Raw genomic sequence first — 16583 nt, 5'->3', positions numbered from 1 at the left:
CACGCACGCACACGCACACACACACACACACACACACACGCACACACACACACACACGCATACACACACCTCTCTCACCCCCCTCATACACACTCTGTCCCGCTTTCACAATCAGACGCTTGTCCGCTGTCCCCCTCCAGGCCAGGAATAGCCGTAGAATCGCAGTGTTCCACAGGAATCTTCTTGCTCGCTCTCTTTCCGTCTTAAACATCACAGTTCCAGTGACACTCCTGACCTCAGCAGGATGTGTTTGAAAACCACACCTGTTCACTGTGTAGCTTCTCACTGCAGCCTCTCCACCAGCATAGACAGACCAAAGAGCCGACGGAAGACATCAGAGCATGAGTTGATGCTGACGTTGTAGACGGATGAAGGGTGCGTCTTCCTTTGTCCTGGGACAGAGGAGGACATCCTCTTGGTCTCTTGCCTCAGCTTTTGCTTTTTGAAAGTTATTTTACAAACCCAACTTTATAAGTTACTTTTCTACTCTCTACCCTCACAACCAGATTACTTCAAATTTAAGGACTATGGAATTTTTCCTTTGTATGAAATTCCGTTCTTATCTGTAATAACTGAATCCTAGATTCAGTTATTACAGATAGAAACTAGAGGTCAGGTCTGAACTCTTGGTGTAGTGATGAAGTCTGACCTGAACCTTCAGAGTCACATAAAGATGGTCACAATGTCGGCCTTCTATCACCTGAAGATCATTTCCAGGATTAGAGAACTAATGTCTCATCAAGCTCTAGAGAAACTCATCCACGCGTTTATCTTTAGTCACATCAATTACTGCAACAGCATCTTCACAGGTCTGTCTAAAAAAACCAATCCTCCAGCTACAACTGATCCAGATGCTGCTACTGGTGTCAGTTCTAAAGTCTTTACACTGACTCTGTTGCTCAGAGAATAGGCTTTAAAATACTGTTGTCAGTTTATTAAAAAACTGAACGGCTTAGCACCAAAATACATTAAATGCCTGTTATGTTGTATCAGGCTTCCAGACCTCTCAGGTCTTCTGGTTCTGGTTCTGGTTCTGGTTCTGCTCTGCATCCAGAACCAGAACCAGAACCAAATTTGGAGAAGCAGCATTCAGCTTCTATGCACCACAAATCTGGAACAAACTTCTAGAAAACTTCAAAGATGTTTAAACGGCGAAATTGCTCTGCTTTAATACAGAGCTTTTAAACAGAAATAAATGATTGAAATACATCCCTCTTGGTGTAAAGAATCTACATGATATTCCTGTTTTAATCTGAATTCCTGAATTATAAAGAATAAAAAAATCCAATTTGTTGAGAAGTTATATTTACCAATTGGTTTATAGTAAAACTGTATTCATATGCATGATATAGCAGTTGTTTTACCACACTGAGATGCTTTCTATGTTCACACAGCAGCTAGCGCTCCCTGTATGAACGCCTGGAGGAGGAGCTAAAGCTGAGATTGCAATAATAAACTCTCCTGTTTGTGGATGTTTCCCCCAATATAATGATGTGTGAGCCATTAATTCTGTGGTAACATGTTGTTAAATGGTAAAACAAACCGAAGGAAGCAGTCTTGTTGAAAATGTTGTCCTCTAGTTCCCAAACAACATGCATATTCAGAGTGCCGTGTTCTGAGCGAGAGGAAGCCGAAGAGAGAGAAGGGGATTGTGGAAACAGGGCATGGGGGAGGTGTGAGCGCTCGGGCAGAAAAACAGAAAAAATAAACACAGAGACAAACATGGTGGACTTGACAAAAGTTGTTTATTTGGAGCTGTGGAAGGAGAGGAGGCAGGCAGAGGCTGAGGCAGGCAGAGGCTGAGGCCGCCGCGCTCAAACACAAACAGGCGCGCGCAGAAAGTCACGGCGGCACAGACATTTACTGGACAACACGCAGATTCACACACTCACGCACACGCCCACATGCGCAATGTTCTTCATGATGAAGGAATTCTCACTTTAAACAAACCGAAGCAGGAAACTGGAGGTACAGAGAGCTTTACAATGACAGGCCTGGGACACGTGGGAAGCCTAAGTGCAGGGAGCTCCGTCTGCCTGGCTGTCAACTGCTACTACATCAGACTCCTTCCATTTTAAAAACAACTTACCTGTCACACATCCACATGTTGATGATGCATAATACATCTAAAAATCTAGATTCTGCACTACAGGTAGAAGCCTCTCATTGGCTGAAGCAGAATATCTTCTTGATGACTTTATCAAAGTAAAGACCTCATATCGAGGTTTTAAAAATAACTTTATTGCCTGCATCTTTGACAATACAAACAGAAACTGGTGCAAATTTGGAATTTATTTCCACAAGAACTGCATTCAAATAGTTTTATGGGTCTCTTCAGTTAAATCAAATCTTCGCTAAGCTTGTATAGGCCAGTGGTGTCCAAAGTCAATCCTCATGACCCAGGATCCTGAATGTCTTGGTTCCTGAATCAAATGATGGATCATCAGCTCCCCTCTCCAGAACAGGACATACCGAGCAGGAGGAGATAGATGGACCATTTGACTCAGCAGTTAGAGCAGAGATGCATCTAAGGTTGTTTTCACATCTGCTCTGTTTGGTTTGCTTTAACTGTACGGTAGTTTGTTTGTCTAGAAAGTCTGGTTCATTTGGAGAGGTGTGAATGCGAAACTCTAATGCGGATCAAAAAACCAACTCTGGTCTGCCTAAATACTTACGTCTCAGTTCGATTAAAGTGAATGAATATGTAAATGCTAAGCAGGGCATTTTGGGTAAAGAGAACCAAAACAAACAAGGGAGTCTAGCGCTAGCAGGAGAAGTGGAATGAGAATTTTTCCAAAGACAAAAGAGAAATCCTACTGCTAAAATATGACAATATTTTGGTTTATATTTTGTGAAGAAGGAAGCTGCATTCGGTGTCTCCTTAAGAGGCTTTTGTTGTTTCCTTCAGTAGTATTTCTGGTACAGCGCCCCCACAGGTGAGCAAATGAACAGGTGTTTCAAAGGGTTTGGCTCGTTTGACTCGGTTCATTGTGAAATAGAACCACACCAACTGAAAATGTAACACATGTTTCAGGTTTTTTCCCCAACTAAACCGAGTCCACTGGACTATCTGGTGTGAAAACATTCTAAAAATGGAAGGACACCGATCCTCAAGGACCAGATCTGGACACCCTTTGACTAGGCCATCCTATTAGCTTTGTTTCTCTATCTGTGACACCAGTCGATAATGTTCTTTGTGTTTGGGATCAAAAATCCGTCCTGACTTCATCTTCAGATCCTTACCAGGATGTCTCTGAGCGGTTGTTGGCTCCTGAACACTTCCTCTTCTTGTGAGTTCTCTGTCTAAATGTCTAAACTCTTACGAGGAACACCTGTTTGTTCCAGGTTTATGGTGAAATTATATTTATTTCACTTCACACTGAGTGTGTCCCCGGCGGTATTCACTGGAATATTTAGCACTTTGGTAATAAACCAACATCAGGGTCTTGAACAAGCTCTTCAGCCCATCTTGAGATGCTTATTGTGTAATGACTTGGTAATTAAAACTTCTAATAAAAGAGAAACTAACGTACAACTGAGAAATATCTCTGTTCGCCTGTTTTATGCAGATGCTGTTATTCAAATAGGAGCAAAAAGATAGAATTTACTTTTGCTTTTGTTCCTAACTGATATATTATTAGCTCAGAGTTTCTCTGCAGTTTATGCTGACGTGAAATATAAGGGCGCAGACACCATCTGGTGTTTAGCTACGATTTGGTCTCACTCCCAGGAGACATTAGGAATCGACTTGTATGATTTGAAGCTCACAAAACAAAGTCCACCAGTTCCGCTCAAGTTTAAAACCTTAACCTCTGGCAAACGCCACCAAGCACCGGGGGCTTTTACAAACAAACACAGCCTGCTAAGGTTTCTCATATCGCTGGTATTAAAAGCCTTAAATCTGGTTGTAAAAGATGCTTAAAATCAAGAGGGTCATGTTTTTTTTCTTCTTATTTGCAGTCACCTCAGAGCCGCTCTCCCTCTAAATGCTCTTAAGACACATGATGGTCTAGCCAACGCTAAAGTCTAAATCTCTGGTCTTGTCAATTTGATGTGTGTTAGGTTAAGGCCAGATGCAGGAAGTGAAAGAAAGAAAGCAAAAGAATGAGTTAGAAAAATGTGTGTGTGTTTGCATGTGTGTGTGTGCGTGGACTCCCTATTTGACAAAGAGATTGGGGAGGGTTATTAGAAAGGCACAGTTCTTATTTAAAGAAGTTCAATGCACTCAGCTGAAGAAAAGCTCTCATTGAAATTCATGGCTTAGCACCTATAGCTCTGTGGTTTAAACAGACCAGTGAGAGAGACACACAGTCAGCGTCTGACAGATTTCAATTAAAATGGCATTTACAAGGGATGGAGAGAAAAGTGGAGAGAGGAGGAAGACGGGAGTTTAGGAGATTTTTCTTTCCCAGTTAGTTTCCTCCACAATTTTCAATAACTGAAATTCCCTGATCGGAGTTCAATTTCATTCATCCGGAAAGTCACTTTTATTGATGCCAGCTGCTCAACATTTACCAACCAATGGCAAAAATATAATAAACTGCAACTATCTGAGACAGACTCACAAAAAAGACGTTTTTTTTTTTTTTTGTTTTTTTTTAAAGACAGGTTCAACTTCAACTAAATATTTGATCTTCACATCGGATCAATGGGCTTACCAGTTATTAAATACATGTTGGCTTCCCATAGAATCAGACTGTGACTTTAAACAGTTGAGTTGAAATGCTGGTATTGCAGTAAAAGAGTCACTGTGAAAATAACAGGCAGTCATTTTCAAATTTTAGTTTTATGTGTCAAGAAAAATAGTTTTCGTTTCCTCTGTAAGAATGGCGTCTGTGTGGCCCATTTTGTAATCTCAGTGTTTTTTTTTTGACCAGGTGATGTCATCAGAGATCTGTAGTCCAAGAAATGTATCCACTCTCTCTGCTGTGGTATGATGAGGGACGGCGCTCAGGCCAAAACCTCTGAAGGTCAACCATCACCTCCTTTGTTTTGTCTACGCCATCTCACCCTGCTCTGGACTTCTTCCCTGCTCATTTATTTATGCTTTCCATGAAGGTGTCTCACAGCTCTGGTGTCATCTGCCACTTCAATGACTGGATTTTCTGCATGTGTGGATACAAAGTTGTTTATTATCGATTTGAACATAAGTGGACCGAACACACAACCTTGAGGGACTAAGTGCTCAGTGTGACAGAGTTAAAAATGTTTCCTGATTGGTTTTTGTTTCTTGAAACAGTTGCCAACCTGAAATTACCTTAAAGGATTCTGGCTTTTTCACTAGAGCTCACTCTGCACGGTTCCACTCAGTTGTAACGGTTTTCCACCAGCAGCAGCTACGTGGCACCAACCCGTTTTTAGAACCTACTTGTCGAGTCGGGCTGAAAATGCGATGTCAGCAGATTACCAGCGACTGATTGCTTAGGAATGGAGTCACTGGTTGCGTCACATTACCGACTTCCTGACAATAATCCAACCTGCCAGTTGTGAAAACTTCTCTAAAAAATAGATCCCATTTATATACCAAAATATACAGTCAGTTCAGCAGAATCATACAGTAGTCAGATTCAAATGTTTTTACATCCAATTTGATCCTTATAAAAACTTTTCAGTCAAGTTCAGTTTATTATGTCAATTGGTAAATATTTTTCTAAGAAACCAAAACGGTTGTATCAAGTCACTGACTTTTTAAGAACAAATGAATTTACATTTGTTCTTAGATTTTTTTATTCTGACATAGGGAAGCTACAGTGGACTCCCAGTATTGGTTATTTGTTGCAGTTATAGACCAAGTAGCTAAGATCTATTACTACTACTACTTCAAAATCAGAATCAGAAGAATTTTATTGTCATTGTCAGAAAGACAACGAAATTGCAGTTCCAGTATAACCATCCATTGGGGGGATAGTTGGCTGAGGCCTCGCAGCCTGACAGGCGCCGCTTGTCCGGCTCCCTGTAAAATGTATAGCTTCCTAATTTAGTAGTTCAAACACCAGGCATACCTTAATATGCAGAGTGGAAACAGCTTGGCACTACTGCAGAAGCTGATATCCATGGTCTTCCTTATCAGCACCCTTGGATATAGAGCCAATCAGCAGGAAGGAAACTAACAACGCTCCCAGATTGGCTGCTTTGCAAGTCAGCCAATAGGATGCTAAATAGCCTCGTGCTTTAGTATTTCAGCATCCCAAGTTGGATTTTCTTTGGAATATGTTAGATGTGCTCCGGGACAAAAAGAAATATCAGCGAATAGGTGAATTTCCACCAATTATTTGGAATTACACTCCACAGAGAAATCCCCAAATAAGTGAATTTGTAATTGACTGAATCTGGCAAAGTGGACTCTTCACATGTTTGTGGTTCAGTATCAGCAGTCACTAACAAGAAATACATAGGTCATGGTTCCATCACACTAGAAGTCATTTCAGTACCTACAGTGTCACTAATTTGGGTCTTTGTGTATTACTAAAAATCCACAATACGTAAAACGAGTGCCTCCAACTCTTTGTTTCAAAAAGCATTGCTGTTCATTAGTCACTAAAACCCAGTATTAAGGAACCTTTTCAACATTTCTGTGTTTTGTAAAAGAATTGAAATGGCAATCATTATATAATATATTTAACTCTTTCCTGTGCCAGATGTTCAGAACATGTTTTGTGTACGGTTCTATATCGTTCCACTCCACGCCTCCTTCGGTTGACGGATGCCAGTGTGATTTTTGTCAGCTCACGTCAGATACCGCTGGCCTGGTTGGTGATCTGTAACCGCTTGTCTTTGCTGGTTCTTGAAGGAACCGTTTAGGGAAAAGAGGTTGTAGTTCCACCTGTTGGTTTCCTTCTATAGCTTTACATAAGACAAATCCTGTTGATATAAGTTTGATTTTGAAAGAAAAAGGCAAGAGGTGAAAATCCTTTATCTAGTACTACAGATTTGTTCTTTTTATGAGGATGCTTGTTTTTCCTTGCAGACTGGTTCTAGTTTTTGTATTCATAAGTGGGTCTTATTATGTCCAATGCTCTTTTGAGACATTCTCTCTGTTTTTTGTAGCTTGTCTAAGTTGGGCTATCATATTATCACAGTAAATTCTTCAGCTTATGCCTCTTGACAGGTCCCAATACTGATTTTGAAATGTGTTTTGGATCATTATCATTATCCAGTAAGGGGTTTTTACATGAAACGAAATGTTTTCTTCCTAACGTCAACAGTATTTAACAGAGGTTTTTCTTGGCTGCCCAACAGAAGCACAAAATAGAAGCGATCCAACCCTGAGCTTAACAGTTGGCGAGGCGCACGGCTGTTTTTCAAGACATTTTTGCACGCCACCGGCCAAAACCTTCTTTTTAACCTCATAAGTCTACAAAAGCATTTTCCAAAAACCCATTTGGGCTCATCTAGACTTTCATTTGGAAATCTGTAATGTAGACAAGAGCAGACAAAGCTGATATACATGCCGTCGTAAAATTGAGCCTGATTATACGACCTCGCAAAGGTATTCCAACACCTCGAACTTCTACAGACCTAGTCAGGTTCCCACCACAGCTTTAATGCCTTTTGTTGGGATTTGATGTGTTGTAGCTTTTCACACCAAAACGTCCCATTGATTCCCAGTTAGATTTAGGTGTGGACTTTGACTGGGCCGTTCTTACACTTTGATCCAAACTATTCCTTCTTGCCTCGAGTCTTTAGCAGCCTGTGACAGACATCGCCTCTTGTACTCAGCTCAGTTCATCTCGTCATCAACTTTGGCTGAAGGAGTAGGAAGAGTTTTGCAAGATCCTGAATATTCCAGACGAAGCTCTGGCCGTTTAATCAGAGAAAGCTACAGTGGATATCATGTCATGTGTGAAATTAACAAATTCCTAAGAAAACATTCAAAAGTTGTTTTTTGTTTGTTTTTGCGGGGCTGATGAGACAATATTGTCTTTTCCTGATTTCTGTTTTTACAATCTTGCAGCCCTCAGTCAGTGTGTGATATTTTTGCAGGTGTTCCACTCTTGAGGTTCTCATTTACCTCAAAAGTTCTCATTACATCTGCTGCACGGTTAAGCGAAGCTGTGAAATCTCTCCTCGTCCCTGGTGAGGCGATCGGGCCGCGAGGCTGGCGTTCCGCTTCGAATCATTCCTCACCAGCCGCAGAGGAACCGGGAGGAGGCTCTAAATTATTCTCCTCCATCTCCATCTCTCTCCATTTCTGTCAGTCCTCCTCTTCTACATTCCTGTCCTTCTCCGTCTTTGTCTTTCACCTCATTTCTCTTCCCCCTCCACCCCCCACCCTCTCTTTCTGTCTCCCACTGCATGCTGCCAGCCAGAATTACTGGGCTTTGGGGTGGAACACTCCAAGAGTCAGGTTGTAATAACACGGCTGTGATATGCTTGGATTTCATCTCCAGTCTTTGCTCCTGAGAGAGTGAGAGGGATGCAAAGTTGAGGTAGATAATGAGAGGCAGAAGTATTGAAAGAGAAAGACAGAGGATTATAAAAGAGACTGTGGAGAGACTGGGTGAGAGACAAATTCTGTCCTGTGGGCTCTTATTGGGCCATGAAGTCTCTGTTTTATCTGGACCTGTTGGGGCTCCCAGTGAGGAACTTCAGTCGTTATAAACTTGCTGACCTCCCAGTTTAAACAAAACTGCTCACTGGAGCTGGAGGGAAGAAGCCTTTCCTTACAATTTCCCTGCTAACTGCCGGCAAAAATCATATAGTCTTACTTTGTATTGCCAAGAGTATTTGCTTTCCTGCCTCCATGCACATATAAACTTGAGTAAAGCTGTCAGTTTGTTCTTTGCTACTGCCCTAGCTTCATCTCCTCCTGGAAGGCTTTCCAGAAGTTGTGATAATGATAATGACATGGTTTTGAAAAGAACTAAACATTAAGATTTTCATGTCGTAAATGACAGGATGCATTCACACCGGCCTCGTTTAGTCGGCTTTAATCCAACTACAGTCCGTCTGACTAGAAGGTCTGGTTCGTTTGGGGAGGTGTGAACACCTAATCGAACTCTGATGCAGACTGAAAAAACTAACTTTGGTTTGCCTTCAAACTTTGATATCAGATTGCTGGAAGTGAACACTGATGCAGTTTGAATGCATATTTGATCACCAATCGGATGGGAGACTGCTCTGCTAGCAAGAAGCACGCTACAGTGCACTGCATTCTGGGTAAATAGAACCAAAACAAACCCATCTGTCTAGTGTTAGGAGAAATGAGAGGACAAAAGACTAACCCTCCAACCACTAAAATCTGACGCCATTCCATTGTTGTTTACATTTCATGAAGAAAGAAGTTGCTGTCAGTGTCTTCTTCCTTTGTTTCCTTCAGTGGTCATTTTTGCAGCGCCACCACAGGTGAGGAGGGGAACAGGATGCTCAAAGTGCTTGGGTTGTTTGGCACAGTGCAGTGTGAAAGAGAACCACAGCAGCTGAACATATGAAGAAAAAAAAGTCCCTAACTGAACCTAGTCTGACTATCAGATGTGAAAACACTCTAAGTTCACATTTTCCCATTTCTGAATAATTTTAAGACCTCTGTTTGAATCAACTTATGCTCACTCCTGAGTGAATAAAAGAATAGTCATCCGATTTTTTTGTACTTGTTGAAATGATAACCTTCTTTGAAAATAATTCAGTTGTTCAGTTGTTGTCTTTATTCATTCTCAAAGCATCATTCTAGTTCTTCCTAATTCGTGTTTTCGTATTGCATCACATGGTTTCAAACTGCATCACATTCTGTTCAAAGTATTAAATCAGGGCAGCTGAAGTTTTGAGGTGATTTTTATTGTATTCAATTTATTTGCTGCTCACAATACCTTAAAGTATTGTCCTGTATTGGGATAAAGGCCACGCTGGCTGCAGAGCAGAGATGAGTGTTAAGAAATGTTTTGTAGTTTTGTAAACTGCTGGATTTAAAAAAAAAGAACAAAAACCATTCAAACATGAATATAAAATGAACAGGGAGTTAGTTCAGATGTGGAGTTACCATGGAAACTTAAGAGCATCTTGTGAAATCTTGGACTCAGCTAGTCAAGCTATACGTCATACAGAGCTTCAGTTTAAAATAACAGAATTAACACTTTGCCACAACCTCCTACAGAGGAGGATTAGGGCCAACAAAACAAAAGACTTTGCTTTGTTGGGTATTCAAGTTGTGGAGAATATTGGTTCTCAAACATCATCCAGATATCCAGATAATGTTCAACCCATTATCTGGACATGGATAGAGGATGGACATGCTAAGAAATCTTGGCCATCCACGTCAGTCTGACAGAAAAAACTGTCCTTCATGCATTCCACCAATCGGCCTTTAAGACATTATGGTGAGAAGAAAACCAATGTTGAAAGAAACCCACTGGAAGCCTGTGTGTATGAAGACTTCTGTACTAACGTTGCTATTGTTTCATGTCTATTTTCACTGAATTGATCTTTTCTTCCTTCTTTAGGGTTTTGATAGCAGGACGAATGTAGGAAGTCATAACACCTCAGAAACGTTTGGGACACTTCTGTTGAATGCTCCTGTGTAGTATTGGCTGCAAATTGATTATTATTGGTATGTTTTACTCATATTAAAAAACACAGTTTAATTTGCTTAGGAAAGAAAATAAGAGTTTTGATCATTGCTAAATCAATTTTGTTTTAAATAAAGAAAAGTAATCAATATAGTTTTGCACCAGAACCATAGAAATATCTCACCTGTCAGCACATACAGGTCAGCAGATCAGACGCTGGTTATCAGTGACGGAGTAGAGGATGCGTCAGTGGGATCTGGACTCTCCCTTCCTGGGTCTCGGTCTCGGCCTCATCTCATCGATATGCACCCACTGCTCTGTTTGCTGTTTTAGGCTTAACTGTGCTGAGTGACCGGTCTATGTCCGACTTCTCCTTCTGCCTGGGTTTATTTGACTTCTCCCAGGTCTTAATAGATTGTAGAAACAATGCTTGCTTATGAGTTTACTTTTAAAACATGCCGGTGCTTGTGTTGGCCGCTCTTCAAACCTATTTCTACCAACTGCTTTTATTGTTTTGCATCTCTGCCTTTTTAAAATTAAAAATAAGTGAAATTTTCCTTTAAAGTCTGTGAAACCTCTTTTGTTTTGAGCTTTTATGTAATAGTCCACTGGAAGTGGACAGCTGCATTAACAGTTACTAAGAAAACACTTTTCGCTTGTGAAGGGGACTTGTGAGGGAAAATGGTGCAATGCTGAAGTCCTTGAAACCATTTTGGGTCAGATAAAGAGGCTTAACTCACCATGGAAACCGAGGACACTGTGTGTTTAAACTGTGGGTAGACAACTCTAGTAGTGCATGTTTTGAATGTTTATCAAAAGTTGTATTAATGTCTGTTTCTCTCTGAGTTTTAAGCACAAAGGACTTAAGCATAATTTGGAGTTAAGAACCATAGCTGGATTTACAGGAAATGATTGGAAAGATAAGCCAATGAAATCAGAACTGTTTGATTAAATATCATCTCTCTCAGGGGGATTCTACAGTATCTAGCAGCTCATCTTATAGTTTTGTTCCCTCCTGATTTGACTAAGAACTGAGTCAGACGAAGAGATCTGTGCATAGATGTGCAGGATACAATGACTTGGGCACATTCTTATAATTGATGTAATCATCCCAACTGAACAGGAGGTGTCTCTTTAAAATGAGGTATTACTGAAAACATAATTTGTTGTCTAAAATTTTGAGTGGTATTTTTGTGTTTTTCTTTTTCTTTTTTTTTTTTGTATATTGATTTTCAAAAATTGTGTGCTTCTCCTGCCCCAATCAATTTAGAACTTCAGTGTAAAGAACTAAATCTGATGACAAAACATTTTTCACCTGAGATAAAACTCTCCAAATTCTCTGATTTCTAACAATTTTGATACTTTCAAATATAAACATGTCGGGCAGCATGTTACCTTTGATGCAGCATCGGATCTGCATGTCAGTTCTTTGGTGCTGGAACCATAAATAGAGATGAACATTATCAACATCAACATTGAATATCAGGTTGTCCTCTTAGAAAAGATCATCGTTAACAGCGCTACCTACTGTTAGCTAGCATTGATGCTATTCGTTTGGTGTGAATCAGATCGGTAACGCAACTTTACTGTGACTTTTTTCTTTGCTTTTATTTTTAAGAAAGGAACAAATCAAGTTTAGAATTTTAGCTTTGGTTTGCGATGCGACTCAGAAATGCCTCTGATTAAACCCCATGTCTCGTTGTCCTCTTCCTTTGAACAGATGGAATGAACTGCATGAACAAAGACCACGGCTGTGCTCACATCTGCAGGGAAGCTCCCTTCAAAAGCGGGGTGTCATGCGAGTGCCGGCCTGGTTTTGAGTTGGCCAAAAACCAGAAAGACTGCACATGTACGTATCAAGTCTGATCCTCATGCTGCAACAAAAAAAAAATAGAATTGTTACTTTTGGGAATAAATAACAGACAAGAAACTAAAATGCTTCCTTCATCAGCACGACGTTACATGCTTGTACAACATATATAAAAAATGTCATTCAATTCTCTGGTAATTATTGGCACATTTTGTCCGATGTGAAGAAGACAAAGATACAATAACTGTCACTTGCATTTCTAATAAAAATGTCTTCTCACATGCAGATGAGTCTGCAGGTAAAAAAGACCTTAATGAGATGTTTCACATAATGGTTTAGCAGAAAGCAACCAGTTAAGAAACTGATCCTTATCCTTAAATAAGATGCTGGATAGTTAATTAGTTATCTCTAGAGTTTTTTATAAATCTAGGCAAAATTAATTTGTAGGAGAAAAACATCCAGGTTGACCAAGGAAGATATAAAAGTGTTAGGACAGGTGATGCATCCGGCTCGAGAGCAGAGATTGCACTAGGCTGCTGTGTTTCTGTTATCCAGTCATAATCTATTTTTACCAGTCAACTTTTAAAGGGGCAGTGTTATTAAAAATGGACTTTTTTGAGCTTTGCATCATGTTATAATGTTATTGCCTTATCAAAAAAATCTCAAATCATCTCAAAATTGTTTCCTGAACACAACAATGAGTTCACTGCACTCCAGTGGTCTCTACAGTGACCAGATCTCAGTCCAGTAGGGCCCCACTCTGATGTGGTCGGATCACTGATTTGCATCATGGGTGTGCAGTGTGTGACATCACTCTGCAACAGCTGAGCGATGTACAGATGAACATTTCTAAGAAATGTTTCTGTTAAATGTATGCTACAAAGAGTTACAGTAGAGCCAGCAACATGGCTAATGAGAGCAGTTTTTTTTTCTTTCAGATTTTTGATACATATTTATATTTAGAAAGGAAAACCAAACATATAGCAAAGTGCATAGATTTACACTCAGTTGACTCTATTTTGTTTCCAGTTCCACGGAGTAGTAAATCTTTAACCGCTTTCTTTATTAGCCTGTTTTTCTTGCGTTTACGTAGTGGTAGAAAAGATTGAGCCGTTCTGGTGATAAACATCAGTAACAGGCACGATTAACAGCTTCCAGTCAGGCTTCGTGGTAATATATGAGGGTGGACATTTAATTCCAAAACCATTTGAGCATATCAACCCAAACTGAAGGTGCTGAAGGATTCAGTAGTGGGAATTCATAACTCTTTACAGCTCAGTTGCTTTTTCTCACTTCTCATTCAGTGTGTTCAGCCATGGAATGCAGGGCTGCTGTTTTTGAGGGGGGGGAAAGTAAGCTTTTAATTGCACTTTATTTGGCATCATATCTTTTTCTCTTCTCACAGACAGAGTGTGAGCACTGCACAAGTCTCTGTAAAGCTATAATGTGTTCTCCGCTGTGGTAATATTTCACTAGCAGTAAAAGTTGCAGTGCAGTGTCGGTCTGTTGAGCATGACGGAACATAACAGCAGTAAACAAGTTAAAAAAGACACTCGGGGTGTTTTCCCACCTGATAGTCTGGTGGACTGAGTTTGACTGGGGACCAAAATTGCAACATTTGTTACATTTTCAGCTGCTGCGGTTCTCTTTTGCTCTTCACTTGTCAAATGATCCAATACTTTTGAGAAACCTGTTCCCCCACTCGCCTGTGGGGGTGCTGCACCAGTCACAGAAGGAAACAACATGAAAATGTCTGAAGAAGATACTGAGCAACTTCCTTCTTCACAAAATGTTAACAGAGCTGAAGTGTAACAAAATTTACATTTAAACGATCAGATTTTAACGGTTGTAGGATTTCTCTTTGGGATAAGAGTACAAGCCATTTCTCCCACTAGTGAAAGACTCACATGTTTGTTTTGGTTGTCTTTACCCAGAATGCCCTGTGCTGTAGTTCACTTCCTGCTTTTGGAGTGGTCTCCAGTCCATCTAGTGTTCACATTTACACTTGAACCACTCTGATGTGGTTCAAGTGTAAATCAGAGGGGTTCTGCTCCGCCTGTTGCTTGTTTCTGGTACACCCATAAAGTGACAAACAACAGCAATGGATGACAGAGACTGAAGCTGTTCCAGCTTAAAATACCATCTTAATGCTAAACATGTAGCAGCAGCACAGACGTCCCCAATGCTAATGTCAGCAGCTACAGTCCACATTTATGAAGAAGTTCCATGAATGATCAGGCGTTCCTGAAACTCTGGAAAGATGAATGGATAGAATAACACTTTGCTCCAATCTGATGATTGAAGAACCTGAAAAACAGATTTTAAAGCAACACATATCTGTGATATTGAGCTCAGCTGTCTGTTTATTCAATAATTTAGCTTCTAAAAGGCCCTTTGAATTGAACATGTTTCTTATTTGGCCGATAAATGGGTTTTGATTGAAATGCGATTAAATGTGATTAATTAATTACAGACCTTGAGATTCATTGGATTAAAAATTTTAATGGACTCCCATCACTAGCATAAATATGACCTAAATCTGATTGGGTGACATAATATGTTGAGTCTTTCTCTCAGTTCAGCTGTTGCTGCACACTCAGAACGTCTGTAAGAATGGACAGAAACAGTGATGAGGGTTGAGATGCATGTGGAGCTCAACCAACCAAGAAATGCACAGTTCACTTAATTACCCACTGATGTCCTCCAGCTGCTCTTGGCTGACTCCACTTTATTTAATATGTTTGTATTTAAATGTTGATGCAAAAGAACTGAAAACTCACTGAACCCTTTGGTTCTTGTTTGACTTGACTTTTGACATCAATCTATTGTTTGCCATAAATAGGAAATATCTATATATTTTTTCTTTTTACAAAAGTCTCTCATTCAGACAGAAACCTTGTATTTCCAAAACTGAAACTTTTCAGGAACCTTTCTGAATATAAATTCTTACTATTTGGTCAAACAGTAAGAACTGGTTGAAGTTAGATTTTTTGTTTTGTTTCATAATGCGTCAGTGAAACTCTACACAGGTGTGGTCAGTGGTGTTGATTTTCACAAGAAAACAAAAATTAAACACAATGTCATTTCTCATAAACTCAGAGCAAAATATAACATTTAAATCTGCACATTCTTTAGTGACTTGTAACTATGGAAATGGAGGGTGCCAGCACACATGTGAAGATACGGACACAGGGCCGGTTTGTGGCTGCCACCAAAAGTACGCCCTACATTCAGACAGCAAGACCTGCATTGGTGAGTGACGGCCATCATGGCCCCCCAAATTATAAATGAGCAGATCACCTTCCAAGTCTACAGACGTTCTCACATTAGCCTGGTATCATAGCATTTCAATTTCTAACTCAATTTCCACAGTGAAAACAAAGATAATCAGCAAATAAGTATAACATTTTGAACATTTATTAACTGAATGTTGATAATTAACACAGTAAAAACAGCACAGATGAAACATAGTGCTGCATAGAGCTGCTGCTTGTTAAGATCCAGTTCCTGACTTATGCTAGTTTTAAATCTCACCCTGAAACCTGAGCTGCTTTGGTTTTTCAAGCTGATTTCATGAACGTTTATTTATTGTGACTTTTTATCTAAACATATTGTTCTTTAAATGTTGGGCTGATTTTTACTGTGGTTGTCATTCTTAAGCTTTTAGCTGGAACTTTAATCAAACTTTGAGTTTGTTTTTAGCTAAAAGAACTTGGATGCTACTTTAGCTTTGATACTACTGTGCTGTTTGAATAGCTAGCTTGCTGTACACACATTTTCTCAGTAAAACTGACCTTGTCTTAAAGCGGCAGTAGTTAACTTTTATAAAAACATTTTTTACACATTTGTTAAAACTGTCACTACATCCTAACAGAGTAATATGAGACAGATAATCTGTGGAAAAAATCCAGCTCCTCTGTCTCCTCCTTTCTACTGCTATGTGTAGAAATACACCAAACAACCAATCAGAGCTAGGAGGCAGGTCTTAGCGCTGCCAATAATTCTGGTGTAGCGCTGAGGAGACAGAGGAGACAATAGAAGACAATAATTTGTCTTCCAAAGGGATAGTTCTGATATTTGAACGTATTAGTTGTATTTGTTCCAGAATAAACTTCATTTTGCCTTTTATAACTGGTTGAAGATTAATGAAATGTTCCAGGTAAGTGCGGATGTTCTTCCTTACCTCTTTCTTCACCTCCTTCCTACTGATACAAGCTTGTGACGCTTGAAGGGGTCTGCAGTGCCAGTAACAGGTTGTCATGTGTTTTAGC

General features: G+C 39.9%; 1 protein-coding gene across 2 annotated transcripts in view; it reads left to right on the top strand.

Moving 5' to 3' along the window:
• Positions 1-16583, top strand: part of scube1 (signal peptide, CUB domain, EGF-like 1) — a 94327-nt gene that overhangs the window by 28773 nt on the left and 48971 nt on the right. For both annotated transcript variants that reach the window (XM_008401501.2, XM_008401500.2), the window contains exons 5-6: positions 12223-12351; positions 15448-15564. In XM_008401501.2, the coding sequence (XP_008399723.1) occupies positions 12223-12351; positions 15448-15564 (246 nt within the window). The remainder of the gene's footprint in view (positions 1-12222; positions 12352-15447; positions 15565-16583) is intronic.

The sequence above is a fragment of the Poecilia reticulata genome, linkage group LG23 (genome assembly GCF_000633615.1).
Source record: "Poecilia reticulata strain Guanapo linkage group LG23, Guppy_female_1.0+MT, whole genome shotgun sequence".
Taxonomy (NCBI): Eukaryota; Metazoa; Chordata; class Actinopteri; order Cyprinodontiformes; family Poeciliidae; genus Poecilia; species Poecilia reticulata.
This window is presented reverse-complemented; position numbering and strand designations above follow the sequence as displayed.